Genomic DNA, 15330 nt, shown 5'->3' with positions numbered 1-15330 from the left:
CAATCAGTGCTGAAGCCTTGGAATTTTACAATTTTATATAAATAACCTGAATGAAGGCAGCAAAATTGATTGTTGATGATGACATTAGGATAGAAAAGAAAAAAATGTTATGAAGAGGACATGAGGAGGTCACAGAGATGTGGGCAGGATAAAAGAGTAGGCAGGTGGAGTATATTATAGGAATACAGGAAAGATAGATACGTTAAATAGACAGAACCTTTTTCCTAGGGAAGGTAAATCTAAAATTAGGCAGCATGGATTTAAGGTGAGAGGGAAATGTTTTAAAAAGGGACCTGGGAGACACCTTCTTCACACAGGGGGAGACAGGTACATAGAACAAGCTCCCAGGGCAAATAGTAGAAAAAGGAGCAATTGTAATGTTTAAAAGACATTTAGATTGGTACTTAGAGATGAAAGGTTGAGAGCAGTGGTTTCCAAACTTTTTTTTCTACTCACACACCACCTTAAGTAATCCTTATGCCATAGGTGCTCTGTGATTAGTAAGGAATTACTTTTAAGGTGGTATGTGAGTGGGGGAAAAAGGTTGAGAACCACTGCTCTAGACCCACTTGTTACAGAAATATTTTGCTTGAAAAAAATTGTCATTGGCCCATTTCCTTTGGAGTTATGAAACTGTGCACATAATGAGTCAATTAAGTACAATTAAAACAGTGGTTTTCAAACATTTTCTTTCCCTTACTAATCAGAGAGCACCAATGCCCTAGGAATTACTTAAGGTGGTATGTGAGTGGGAAAAAAAAGTTTGAAAACCACTGGTTTAGAGCAAAATGGGCCATTCAGGTGAATGGGACTAACTTAGTTAGCATGGACATGTTGGGCTGAAGGAAGAATGCTGCAAAACTCTATGACTTGAGAAGTTTTATTATGGATTTTAGGACTATTTCATTATTTACAGTGAAGTTCCATTGCAAATCTCTGATTTTATGTCCTGAAAACATCTATCAGGGATCATCTGCCCAGTTTACTGATTCATCGAGGATTCATGAATTTACAGTTGTACTGCTTGAAACTGCAGAGCAGAGAGGAGAGTGCTCAGCTTGCTCCTGTTCATGCTACTGACCCACAACTGCATCGCCAGGTATAGATCCATCAGAGTCATCATTTGCTGATGTCACCTCATCTGCAACAACAATGAGTCATACTACAAAGAAAAGGTGGAAATTCTTGTGCTTTGGTTCAAGAGTAATAACCCAAGTCTCAACATGGACAAGACAAAGGAGATGATCGTTGACTCTAGGAAGACCAGGAGTGACCACTCTTCACTACACATCAACAACACTGTAGTAGAGAGAGAGGAGAGCACCAAGTTCCTTGGAGTTCACTTGACTAGTAACCTATCATGGACACACGACATCTCCTCACTTGTCAGGAAGGTGCACAGCAACTGCACCCTGAGAAGACTGAAGTGGGCAAGGCTACCCGCCACCATTATATCAACCTTCTACTAGAGCTCTATTGAGATCATCTTGACCATCTGTATCACAGTGTGGTATGCAGAGAATTAGATTGGAGGTCAATCCACAGGACCATAAGAGTGGCAGAGAGGATCACTGGAGCATCCCCTCATCAACGTGATCTACTGGAATTGTTTTCTGAAGAAGGCATGCAAAATCATTGAGAACCCCTTCCACCCTATTCACGGCATCTTTCAGCTGCTCCCATCAGAGAAGAGATACAGGCATATCAGAGCCAGCATCACGAACCTGAGGAACAGCTTCTTCCCACAGGCAGTGAGAATGCTGAACGACCAAAGGAACTGCTTACACTAACCATCAAAGACTCTCTTATTCATGAAACAATATTTATTTAGATAGATTAAATACTTGACCTGCATATGTATTGTTTGTCTGTATGTGTGCTATGTCTGGTGTGTGTCTGTGTGTTTTGCACCGAGGTCTGGAGAATGCTGTTTTGTCGGGTTGTACTTGTGTAATGGGATGCCAATAATAAACCTGACTCAAATTAAAAGCAATAGACATAATACTGGGAAAGCACTCAATATTGACTGAGGTTGCCTAAAAGCAGTGGGCTTATTAGTCAGAGCAGAAAGTGTAGTGAGAGTCCACTTGGGATAGGACAGTACTCAACCTTTGATTAGAAAATACCAGATGCGGATGTGTTGGTGGGGGACACTGGGAATAGTGGCCATAATTCTGTAAGTTTCAAAATAGTCTTGGAAAGAGAAAAGGGCGCTTCCCAAGTTATCCAAAATTAGATAAAGGATGATAGCAGAAGAGAGAACCTGACAAAAAAAAATGGTTCAGGAGCAGATGTTTGTGGATAAAATGACAGCTGGCAGATGGGAATCTTTAAGATAGTAAGAGTTCTGATCTACATATTCCAGTGAGGATGAAAAGTAAAGATGGCAAGATTTGGGAACTTTGGATGGCAAAAGATATTGAAGGTCTGATCCTAGTAAAAAAGGAAATGTTAAGCGGTTAAAGGCAACTGGGATCAATGGAGTCACGAGGAAAATAAAATGTGTGTGAGAGAATAAAACAAGGAGGCAAAAAGGGTCCATGAACAATACCTGTTAAGTAAGGTAGAGGAGAATGCCAGACATTTCTATAAATGTATCAGGAGCAAGAAGGTAGCCAGGGAAAAGGTGGATCTCCTTTGGGTAATCTATCTGTACAGCCAAGTGATGTGGGTATTCCTGAATATGCATGATTCAGGAATCATGAATATTCCTTGTCTCAATTCTGCAAGAAGGACTTAGGGAGGGGAACATGGGTGATCTGGAGCATGTCAGTATTGAAAAGGAGGAGGTTTTAGGTGGCATCGGGCACATAAGGGTTGATAAATCCCCAGCAGTGGCCCTGTCAGAGCCATCTAACTGGAAGATCGCTCATATTGTTCCTTCATTTGAGAAGGGTGGCAGGGATAATTACATATTGGCTTTATGTCAGCAGTAGGGAAATTAATGGCGAAAACCCTCAGTAAATGAATTTATGTCCATTAAGGAAAGCCGGGGATTAATCAGGGATAGATGGCGAGACTTTGAAGAGGGGAAATCCTGCCTTACTAATTTGATTGTTCCTTTGGAGATAATAACAAAGAAGATTGATGAAGGTGTGGTGTTATGTATGTAAGGCATGTCACAAGGTCCCATGATAGGCTAATCCAGATGGTAAAAGCACTTGTAAGCAAGGTGAGTTAGCTAATTATATCTAAAATTGACTTGATGAATTGTGTATTCCAGATATCGGTGCTGGGACCTTTATTGTTTGTGATATCTATTAATGATCTGGATATGAATGCAGGTTGCATGATGAATAAGTTTGTGGATGATGTGAAAGTTGGTGGTGGTGTGGATAGCAAGGAATGTTACAGAAGGATATTGATCAGATGGGAAGCTGAGTAGCCCATTGGCAAATGGAAGTCAAATAAGGGTAAGATATAATGATTGGATGCTAAGGAATGTGGAGAAAAAGGACCATGGGGTTCACTTGTGTAGTTCCCTGATACGGTGGTGAAGATGGCCAATGGCATCCTTGCCTTCATGGGTCAGCGAAATTATGTTGCAAAAACACCCGGCATAATGGTTTGTGCCACACCTTTACAGCACCAGTGATTGGGATCGGGGTTCAAATCCTGTGCAGTCTGTAAGGAGTTTGTATGTTCTCCCCATGTCTGCATGGGTTTTCCCTGGGGGCTCTGGGTTCCTCCCACTGTTCATAATGTACAGGGGGTGAAGGTTAATTTGGTATAAAATCGGATGGCACAGACTCATGGCCTGTTACCATGCTGTATGTCTAAATTTTCTTTTTTAAATAGTGAGGCTGGGCTTGGAATATTATGTGCAGTTCTGGTCACCACATGATAGGAAGGATGTGGTTGCTCTGGAAAGAGTGCAGATAAGATTTACAATGATATTGCCTGGATTGGAGGACTACATGGGGAGAGATGGAATTGATTGGATTTGTTATCCCTGGGACAAAGGAGGCTGAGGAGTGACCTGACTGAGGTATATAAAATAGAAGAGGCATATATGGGGTAGATAGTCCAAATCATTTTCACCATGGTAGAGGGTATCAAAAACAATTGGTCATAGGGTTAAGGTGAGTCAAGTGGTTTAAGAGGGAGTTGGGGGGGGGGGGCACAGACAGTTGTTGATATCTGAAATTCACTGACAGAGGAGGTTAAGAGATATCGGAGTATAGGATATAGGGGAAAAGATATAGGAATATAGGAGCCAGCACCACCAGGCTGAGGAACAGCTTATCCACGGGCAGTGTGAATGCAGAACGACCAAAGGAACTGCTCACACTAACCATCCAAGACTCTCCTATGTACAAAACAAAATTTATATATTTATTTATTTATTTATTTGTATCGATGAAATATTAATCCTGCATATATATTGTTTGTCTGTATGTGTGACGTCTGGTTGTGTGTCTGCATGTTTTGCACTGGAACCGGAGAACACTGCTTCATCGGGTTGTACTTGTGTAATTGGATGATAATAAACTTGACTAATGACAGGAACTCAGCTATTGATACAAGAAAGACATGAAAAATCAAATAATTTTTAGAAATCAGAAAATGGAGAGACCAGATGGCTAACTAATTAAATTCAATATTCTCATATTAAAGATGATAACAAATGTAAATCAAAAAAGGATGCTAATGGGCATTTTAAATATGTTTAGTATGTAGGAATGAACAGGAGCAGGAGTGGACAATTATCCTTTGAGCCCACAACATCATTCATTCATATCAAGGTGTCAAATACTGGTTCAGCACCATTTGCCTGGCTTTGCCCATGCTCCTTGATCCCTGTAATCTCCACATTGAATATGTTTGTTGACTCCACTGCAAGTCTCTGGGGGAGACAATGCCAAAGGATTATGATTCTCATGGAGGAGAAATTCCTTCTCATCTCTGTCTGAAGTGAGTGATCCCATATTCTGAAGCTGTTGCCCCCCCTCTCCCATTCTAGAGGTGATCTTTATGTACTGTATAAAGTTCAAAGTTCTGATTTATTGTCAGAATACCTACATGACATCACATACATACAATACAGTATTAGTATGTGTTTTTGTGCATGCACCATGGTTTGGAGAGACGCTGTTTTATCTGGTTGTATGTATACAATCAGATGACAATACACTTGAACTTGAACTTGAGATACCTATTACCCTCTCCTAGAAAAGAGTTATAAAATTCTACAGAATTTGGCCATTCAACCCAATTCATTTTCCAGTCTCATTCTCTAAGGAACAATGTAACCTTAAGCTCCACTCTTCTTTGTAATATATCTGGAGAATCTCTTACCTTTACTTTCTGTTTTTATATTGTTTATTCCCATGATAATCTCCATGATATTTTCAGGCAAGCTTTGATGGCTTTTAAAAAATTCCCAGTAACTCTGCCCTGGTCCTGATCTTTACAACACTTGATTCCTTTGTCTTCAGTTTGATGCCGTCCTTTCATTTGTAGTGTTGGCCATGATGCATTTTCTCAGACAGCCTTAAATCTCCTCATTGGAAATTTATAAAAGACTGTTCTGTCCACCACTGCTAATCTATGTTTAATCTATTTTCCTAGGCTATTTTAATAAATTCTGCCAAAATACTATTGCAATTTATTTAAATTTAGAATATGAGAAACAAGTTTCTTGCTCTCAGACTGAATTTCAAATTACACCATGTTATGATCACTCTTTTCCTGGGGATATTTCACTGGGAGCTCATTAATTAATCCTGTCTCATTACACAATTCCAGATTTAAAATTTCCTGCTCCCTGTCTGCTTAGGCAACGTACCATGATTACATACCAAGCAATACATTCAATAAACGTCTTCATGTCTGCCCTTGTTAATTTAATTTGTCAAATTTGTATGGAAATTAAAATTGCCATGATTATTGTATTATACAAAAATTACCGGTAAGTCCTTACCCTTACTTTTGCTTATCTCCAATCAAACTGATTCTATATCATGGACTTCTGAACCAATTTCATTCCTCATCAGCGCAGTCATTTCATCGTGAATTAACAAAGCTATTCCACCTCCTTTTCCTTCCTCCTCTCTTTGTGAAATACAAAATACCATTGAATGTTCAATTTCTAGCCTTGGTAACCTTCCCACCAGGTCCCAGTGATGGCAATCAAGTCTTAACCACTCATTTCTATTTGTGCCATAAACTCATCTCCCTTAGGACAATTGCCGAATGCATTCAGATAGAGAGCTTTTAATTTTATCTGAACTAAAATCTACAGATGAGTGCTGAAATCATTCAGTAATCAGCATCCTTGGAAAGAGAAATAGAGTTAATGTTTCAGGTCAATAATCCATCATCCTTCAGAGGAAAGAAAGTGGTAAAATTGAATCCTGGTGCTTTCCTTCCTCTGCCAGTACCATCTGCCAGTTTGCTCTAATGTCTGTAGACTCTTCATGTTCCCAATATGCTCTGATTTTACAGCCTTGTCCATTCTGTTTTGTTGCCGTGTCCTCCTAAGTACCCTTTTGTCCAACACCCCCCCCCCCCACCTTCCGCCATCTATTTCCAGCTTTGCTGTTCACCCTTCTGATTCTGCAAAAGGTTTCCATTATTCTATCAAGCCAGTTTAAACCCTGCCCAATTACAACAGCAACAAAGCTCCCTCTCCAGACATTGGTCCCAAGGCTATTGCTGGGCAACTCCAAGACATTCCCAATTCCTCAGGAATCCAAGACCTTCCCACTTGCATCAATCTTCCAGATGATACTGACCCAGTGTGTAAAAGTAGATGACACATTTTTCTTGTTTATTTTCATTGTGTGATGACATTGTTTAATGGGTTTAATGTATTGTATATATTGAACGTTGAGTGGGTGGGGAGGGGGGAGGGAAGGGAGGGGGGAGAAAGGGGAGAAAATGACACTGTGTATATTCAAGAGGGAAAGGTTTATGTGTATTTTGGTCAATATAGTTCATAGTGTGAAAAATTTTTTAAAATTTTTTAAAATCTTCCAGATGATACTTATCATCTGCTCTGACATTATAATAATCCTGTTATTATTCATTCCAATAACATGGATACCTATACAATTTGCATTTATTTAAGTAATCACATTTTTGCAAGGTCGCAATACTTTAATAGTTTCCTTCCCCTTATTTTATCATTGTGATCATAAAGAATAGCCATCGTGTTTTTACACAACCTTCAAAGCTCAAATGTTTTGAAGAGAGATGTAACAAGTAATTCAATGGGAGTGTTGAATTCTTCTTCACCAGGTCAACAGCTTCTCAGAATTTTACATTAAAGTGTAGATATACAGCACGGTAACAGGCCATGAGTCCGTGCTGCCCAATTACACCCAATTGACCTACAAACCCTGGTACATTTTGAATAGTAGGAGGAAACCAGACTCCCCGTGGAAAATCCATGCAGACACAGGAGAACATGCAAACTCCTTACAGACAGTGAAGGATTCGAACCCCAGTCTCGATCGCTGGCGCTGCAACAGGTTTGCGCTAACCACTACGCTATTGGTGCCGCCTTCTTTTGACCAAAGGCAATTAAAGTTCCCAGTATTTTCACCAAATGGAATGGTCACTATGTTGAATGGCACCTGTTCTACATTCTTTACCACTCACATCATTCATAATTTATTCATCTCCACTCAGACGCAAAACTACATGATCAGATAATGCCCAAAGAAATTCTTGATTCTGGTGCTTTGAAGAGGTTGCCTCATTATAATGAAATTGACACAGGAACAGAGAAACATCATGGATGCTCAATACTGTGCTCATTAGGGACGGAAAAGCAGGAAGCTCGGCTGCACCATCCAATACAGGAAGGGTTTTCTGCAAAGCTATAATCCAGGCCACATGATGAAAGCAGACACTGCCTCCACTCAGACATGCTGGCTTTGTCCAATCTATCACTCCACTTCCAAAGATTCATGTGTCAATTTATGAGTGGTAACTGCATTCCTCACTCGCATGGCCATCAGCTCCACCCTGAGCATTTCTAAAATTAAAAGCAAAAAGAAAATCTTTCTTTAGCTTGGCTTCGCGGACGAAGATTTATGGAGGGGGTAAAAAGTCCACGTCAGCTGCAGGTTCGTTTGTGGCTGACAAGTCCGATGCGGGACAGGCAGACACGATTGCAGCGGTTGCAAGGGAAAATTGGTTGGTTGGGGTTGGGTGTTGGGTTTTTCCTCCTTTGCCTTTTGTCAGTGAGGTGGGCTCTGCGGTCTTCTTCAAAGGAGGTTGCTGCCCGCCAAACTGTGAGGCGCCAAGATGCACGGTTTGAGGCGTTATCAGCCCACTGGCAGTGGTCAATGTGGCAGGCACCAAGAGATTTCTTTAGGCAGTCCTTGTACCTTTTCTTTGGTGCACCTCTGTCACGGTGGCCAGTGGAGAGCTCGCCATATAACACGATCTTGGGAAGGCGATGGTCCTCCATTCTGGAGACGTGACCCATCCAGCGCAGCTGGATCTTCAGCAGCGTGGACTCGATGCTGTCGACCTCTGCCATCTCGAGTACTTCGACATTAGGGGTGTAAGCGCTCCAATGGATGTTGAGGATGGAGCGGAGACAACGCTGGTGGAAGCGTTCTAGGAGCCGTAGGTGGTGGACCCATGATTCGGAGCCGAACAGGAGTGTGGGTATGACAACGGCTCTGTATACGCTTATCTTTGTGAGGTTTTTCAGTTGGTTGCTTTTCCAGACTCTTTTGTGTAGTCTTCCAAAGGCGCTCTTTGCCTTGGCGAGTCTGTTGTCTATCTCGTTGTCGATCCTTGGCATCTGATGAAATGGTGCAGCCGAGATAGGTAAACTGGTTGACCGTTTTGAGTTCTGTGTGCCCGATGGAGATGTGGGGGGGGCTGGTAGTCATGGTGGGGAGCTGGCTGATGGAGGACCTCAGTTTTCTTCAGGCTGACTTCCAGGCCAAACATTTTGGCAGTTGCCGGGAAAAAGAAAATAACATATTAGGGAAAATGCGAACAGCAAACTCCAAATGTTAAGGTCTAAATCCAATCCTGTCAGTGTACACTCCATCATCAGCTAAGAGATAAAAGGTGTTGTTGATAATGCTATCAAGCAGCACTTACCAATCAATAACCTGCCCACTGATGCTCTAATTGGGTTTCGTCATGATCTCTCAGTTGCACACCTCATTACTGTTTGGATCCAAATACAGACTGTGAAGTTGAATACCTGACTTCAGGTTTGAATGGACCAAGATAGCATTCGGCCAAGTGTGGCTTCAAGGGATAAAATTCACGTAAATGCGAATTGAAAAAGTTTTCTGAAAATTGCACTCCACAGCATCTAATCAGCAGGTCAAATATTGTCAATGTTCTTTTTATTGTCACGTAATCAAGCACTAAAAATGTCACATACATGATGTACTTTAATTTTTATCTGCTGTAAGGCAAACAAAGAGTTTCTCCTAGCAATAGGAAAAAGAGAACCAAGTGAAAAAGAGTCACCAAGTGTCCGTGAATTTGCCTCCAGAGCTCCTGCAATCTCTGCTGCCACATGGACACCTGTTCAATCCCTCAGCAACCCGAACTCCAGATCCAAATCCTTTCAGGAGCCCTTCTTGTGCTCACGCACCCTCTCAAATCGCGGCTCCGATACCTGCTGCAAGATTTAAGTTCTGGAATTCAGTGTGTTTGTGCTCTAGTTAACCATGACAACTTTAAAATAGCCCAGACGGAACTTTAACATAATACGCGTGACAGAGAAAATTTATGTACGGATGTTTTATGAATTTAGTACAGCTCTTCTGGAATGTGCCCACAATTATAAATGCATTAACTTTCAAAGTACTATATCTTGATTTTTATCCATCAATCCAATTATTCAGTAAAATTCACAACTTGCTTATAAGGAAAGTACTAACTAAATGTGAGATTCCCAGTGGTTTGTTGTACAACTGCAACAGTAAAACAAACTATAAAAACTATTGCAAAAGGTTTGCAAATGTAACTGGCTCTATTTTATGACAAAGGTGGAATTACCAGGAGACAACAAAAATCCCATTTTAATTAGTCTGAAAGGCCACCTTTTCCATCGTAGAAATATATTGAATTAATTACTTTGTTCTGAGTTTATGTTCTTTGGATTTTCTTTCCCTCAGCCTTGTTTTATTTTATACAAACATCTAGCTCCAAAGCCTCTGGCAGATGTTGGTCGAGGCTAGAATGATGCTCCCTTTAATCTTCCAGGCATTCTTCACAGATGTTTCTAATCTCTGCCTCAGATATTTCCATAATGGGGTGGATAAAATGTGAATTTTAGGAATTAGGGACGTGTTACATCAATCCAAACACACACATTTGTAAATTTCCCAAGTATTCATCAATGAGAATAATTGACCTCTAGCCACATATTACATGTTAGTTTCAAATTAAGTTGGCATTAGCATGTTTGCATTTCAAAATAAATATTTTTAAAAAAGCATGGATGAATTAAGAGAATGCTTCAGAAAGAATGAGAAAATAACAATTTACTGCTACTGTTTACACGTTGATCAACTTTTAGCACATCTACTTCTGATTCAAAAGGTCCAGCATCTAAGACCAGTTCCAGAGAGTGGAGCAAAATAATTTGGCTGATGCTTCATTGCAGCATTGAGATAGTGCCTCTTGGTCCTGAGGTTTTGACAAGGTGTTAAATAAGACACTATCTGTTCTCACAGCTGGATAAATCCCTTGGTACTAGCATGAAGAAGAGCAGATATTCCAAATGTCTTGCTCAATATTCATTCCTGATTAAACTTCACAACCAGTTTTCATCTGGTCATGTTTACTTTATGTTCATGACAGCCTGTTGTGCACAGATACCTTTTTAAACAATGTCACACTTTTGAAGAGCTCCTGAACCAAGATTCTATCCCTGACACGAGTATCCATTCCTCAGTACACACTCCTCTACAATCACAGCACTATCTCAGCCTGGCAAGAGATTGAAAACCCCATCCCAACAGATGAGAAACAATAAGAGCTCTGGCAATGAAGTATTTCATGGCCACATCACCCCCATCTGGGAAGATGGGAGCATGCCAGTGTAGATTAGAGACCACCTTCACCAACATGACTGACTGTAGTAATTGTTGAAGGTTTTTTTTAAATTTAGACATACGGAATGGTAACAGGCCCTGCTGGACCACAAGCCCATGCTGCCCAAATACTCCAATTAACCTACAACCCCCATATGTTTTGAAGGATGGGAGGGAACCAGAGCACCAGGAGGAAACCCATGTAGTCTCAGGGAGAACATACAAACTGCTTACAGACAGCGCTGGATTCGAACCGATGTCGCTGGCACTGTAGCGTTGGGCTAACTGCTATGGTAAACATGCCAACCTTTCTGTGGGTGTTTTCTGCACTGCGTACCTGTGATAAATCCATCACAAAGGTTCTCATCGTCCCGGAGGTGGAGGAGCTCATTGCAGAGTCACCATGCAGATTTGGAGCATCAGCACTTGATAGGTGTGCCAAATGAATAAGAATTCTGGGAATCACACTGTCCAATGCACATGATCTCACAAAAGCCTTTGTCTCCATCAACTGAGAGCGATTAAGGAAAATCCTTCTAAAGTGGCTCTCTTCAGAAATCTCTTCTCCCCAGCAGTAAGAGGAAGAAGAGAGAGTGAAGTAGTGGACGGGTCCTTTAATATGTTGGCTGCTTTCCTCAAGCAGCGGGAGGTGTACACAGACTCAATGGAGCAGAGGGGAGTGTGTGTGATACCTTAACTGTGTTCACAACTCTCAGCAATTCCTTGTAGTCTTGGGCAGAGTAGTTCATGTACCAGACTGTAATGCATCCAGACAGGATACCTTCTATCTATAAAAACTGGTCAAAGATATTGGGAACATGCTGAATATTTTTAGGCCTCTGAGGGAAAATGGTGCATTTGGTTGGGTGTGTCTTCAGTATTGTTGGACCTGTGAAAACTATTCATCGATGTCAGCTCCACATTTAAGGCAATCTTTCCCCAGAGGGTGGTGGATAAGCTGTCCTCACTGGGACTCAACACCCTCTCAGTAACTGGACTCCCTAACTGAAAGACCAGTGTCTGTCCAATTCGGCAGCAGAATGTCAAGCACTGTTACACTGAGCACTGGCGCACTTCAGGCCTGTGTGGTCAGCCCACTCCTGTTCACACTACTGTCCCATGACTGCAACTCCAGATTCAGTTCCAACAGTGTCATCAAGTTTGCAGATGGCACAATAGTAGTTGGGCTTCATCAGCCACAACCTCATAAAATTATGCGAGAATAATGACCTGAGTCTCAACGTGAACAAGACAAAGGAGATGATTGTGCACTTCAGGAGGACTAGGGACAACACCTTCCATTACACATTAATAGCTCAGTGCTGGAGAAAGTAGAGAGCACTAAGTTCCTTGGAGTCCACTATCCTGGACGCACATCTCCTCAGTTGTCAGGAAGGCGCAACACCGACGGCTCTTCCTGAGAAAACTGAAGCCACCATCTTGTCAATTTTCAACAGGAGCTCCATCGAGAGTGTCCTGGCCAGCTGCATCACAGTGTAGAACAGTTGCTGCAGAGAAATGGATTGGAGGTCAATCTACAGGACTGTAAGGGTAGCAGAGAGGATCGCTGGAGTCTGTCTCACCCCCATCGATGTGATCTACTGGGATCGTTGTCTGAAGAGAGCACACCACACTGGCTATTCTTCATGGGGGTTTGAGACTTGTTATGTCACCAAAGACTTTCGCAAATTTCTAACTGGTTGCATCTCTGTCTGGTATGGAAGTGCCAATGCACAGTACAGGAAAAGGGTACAGAAACTTGTGAACTTGGCCAGCGCCATCATGGGTATCAGACTTCTCTCCATCGAGGACATCTACATGAGATGGTATCTCAAGAAAGCAGCCTCTATTCTCAACGACCTCCCCACCACCCAGGCCATGCCCTCTTCACAGAGCTACCATCAGGAAAGAGGTACAGGAGCCTGAAGATGAACAGCTAACAGCACAAAAACAGCTTCTAGCCCTCTGCCATCAGATTTCTGAATCGACAATGAACCACAGGCACTAACTACCTCATCTTACCTCCTTTTGCACTAATTGATTTATTTGTTTTGAAATGTAATTTAAAGCAATATTTGCACCTGTAATTCTGCCACAAAACAACAAATGTTGTGAATGTTCATGACAATTAATTCTGATCCTGATCAACCCATACTGATTCAGCACTCTGACCACACCGAGTGCTCTTCCTGGGAATGCACAAAAATGTGCAGATGACTGCATGATAATTGATGGAAACAGGATGTGCCAATTCTGTCTTGCAGGGAATCGAAGAGGTGGCACCAGACAATTCAACTTCTGGTGCAGTGAGGGTTGACTTTTCATAGATTTCTCATGATTTTCATGAAGATGCGAGCAAAATTCATAGAAATCAATGAATCTTTATAGAAATGCTGACTTTGAAAATAAGGACTGTAATTTATTTCTAAATTCGACAGGGAATATGTGACTGTCTGTACTGTTGTACTTATGCATTCATCATTACCATAAATGTAAGCAAGGTGGCAATAAATTTATTTGCTTTTGCTTTTCAGTGCTCCTTTTTGCCTAAATTATCCATTCATATAGAGACGAAGTATGAAGATAACAATGGATCCAATGATAATGTAAGTATCTGATGTTTTGCAGGCAAATCAAGTTTGATATTATTGTGATTCTGAGAATTTTCCATATGGTTGAAAGCATTCCTTACTCTGGGAATGTAACGAGAGTTTGGTAGCAATATTTTATAATGTTAAAAATTCATACAGTCGAGAAGAAAACTGACCATTCTCTGTTTGATGTGATTCAATAAATGCAATCCTGCTATTGAGAACCATAGAATATTGCAGCACACAAAAAGGCCATTCAGCCCTTCTAGTTTGTGCTGAAGGATCAATCTGCCTCATCCCACTGATCTGCACCCAATCTATATCCCTCCTATCCCAGTTAAATGTTAAAATGGAGCCCACATTCACAACTTTGGCTAGCAGCACATTCTAAACTCCTACCACTCTCTGTGTGAAACAAATTACCCCTAATGTTCCCCTAAACTTCTCTCCTTTCACTCTTAAACCATATCCTCGGGTTTGTATCTCGCCTAACCTCAGTAAAAAAGCAGACTTGAATTTACTCCATTTATACCATTCATCATTTTCAAACTTCAAAGTTCAGATTTATTGTCATGCAAAACCTCACATACAACCCTGAGATTCTTTTTCCTGTGAGCTAGCCAGAATTTCGACTTATCGGTTGTGCAAAAAACTGTACTCAAGATACATATACAAAAGAGAGAAATGTAGACAAAGAAAGAGTTGTAAACAAACTGACTTCAGTGCAGAAAATAAATATTCAATAATAAATAATATGCAAACTAAGAGGGACGGCACGGTTAGTGTAGCAGTTAGTGCAGTGCGATTACAGCACCAGCAACTGGGGTTCAAATATGGCGCTGTCTGCAAGGAGTTGGTACGTTCGCCCCGTAACTACATGCATTTCCTCCAGGGGCTCTGGTTTCCTCCCACCATTCAAAACGTAACGGGGATTGTCGGTCAAATGGATGTAATTGGGCAACACTGGCTCATGGGCTGATAGGACCTGATACCGTGATGTACATCAGAAAAAAAAAAGTTTTTAAGTGAGTCTCTGATGAGTTTATTGTTGAGGAGTGTGATAGTGGAGGGGTAGCAGCTGTTCCTGAACCTGGTGGTGTGAGTCTTGCAGCACCTATACCTCTTTCCTGATGACAGCAGCAAGTAAAGAGGATGTCCTGTGTAGTGTGGATCGTTGATGATTGCTGCTGCTCTCCAAAGGCAGTATTCCTATTAGATTTTCTCGATGGTTGGGCCTGTGATGTACTGGGCTGTGTCCACTAGATTCTGCAGAGCTTTCCACTCAGAGGTATTGGTGCCTCCATACCAGGACATTATGTAGCCAGTCACCACACTTTCCACAACACAACTGCAGAAGTTTGGCAATGTTTTTGATATCGTACCAAACCTCAGCAAACTCCTGAGGAAGTAAAGGCGCTGACATGCTTTCTTCATGATGACATTAACGTGTTGGGTCCAGGAAAAATCCTCCGAGATAGTGACTCCCAGGGATTTAAATTTGCTCACCACCTCTGATGTGGAGGCAGATTTGTGTTACATATCTTATGTGTGAGGCCCATAAGCTGTATTTTACAGAATTAAATTGGAAAAAAATATTTTCTCCTTCCGAGTGCAGGGACTGATGAACCTTTCTGAAGTGATTCAACCCCCTCCCCCACCACTTTTAATCCAGATATCAGTGCGGGAAAGCCTAGTGTTATGGAAGATCCTTC

The 15330-nt window shown here is 41.4% G+C and overlaps 1 protein-coding gene across 8 annotated transcripts in view; it reads left to right on the top strand.

The window, feature by feature from the left end:
• pitpnc1a (phosphatidylinositol transfer protein cytoplasmic 1a) overlaps window positions 1-15330 on the top strand; it is a 244277-nt gene that overhangs the window by 193532 nt on the left and 35415 nt on the right. For all 8 annotated transcript variants that reach the window (XM_069929757.1, XM_069929756.1, XM_069929761.1 and 5 more), the window contains one exon: window positions 13562-13633. In XM_069929757.1, coding sequence (XP_069785858.1) covers window positions 13562-13633 — 72 coding nt within the window. The remainder of the gene's footprint in view (window positions 1-13561; window positions 13634-15330) is intronic.

The sequence above is a fragment of the Narcine bancroftii genome, chromosome 3 (assembly GCF_036971445.1).
Source record: "Narcine bancroftii isolate sNarBan1 chromosome 3, sNarBan1.hap1, whole genome shotgun sequence".
Taxonomy (NCBI): domain Eukaryota; kingdom Metazoa; phylum Chordata; class Chondrichthyes; order Torpediniformes; family Narcinidae; genus Narcine; species Narcine bancroftii.
Note: the sequence above shows the minus strand (reverse complement) of the source record. Positions and strands in the feature narration are given on the sequence as shown.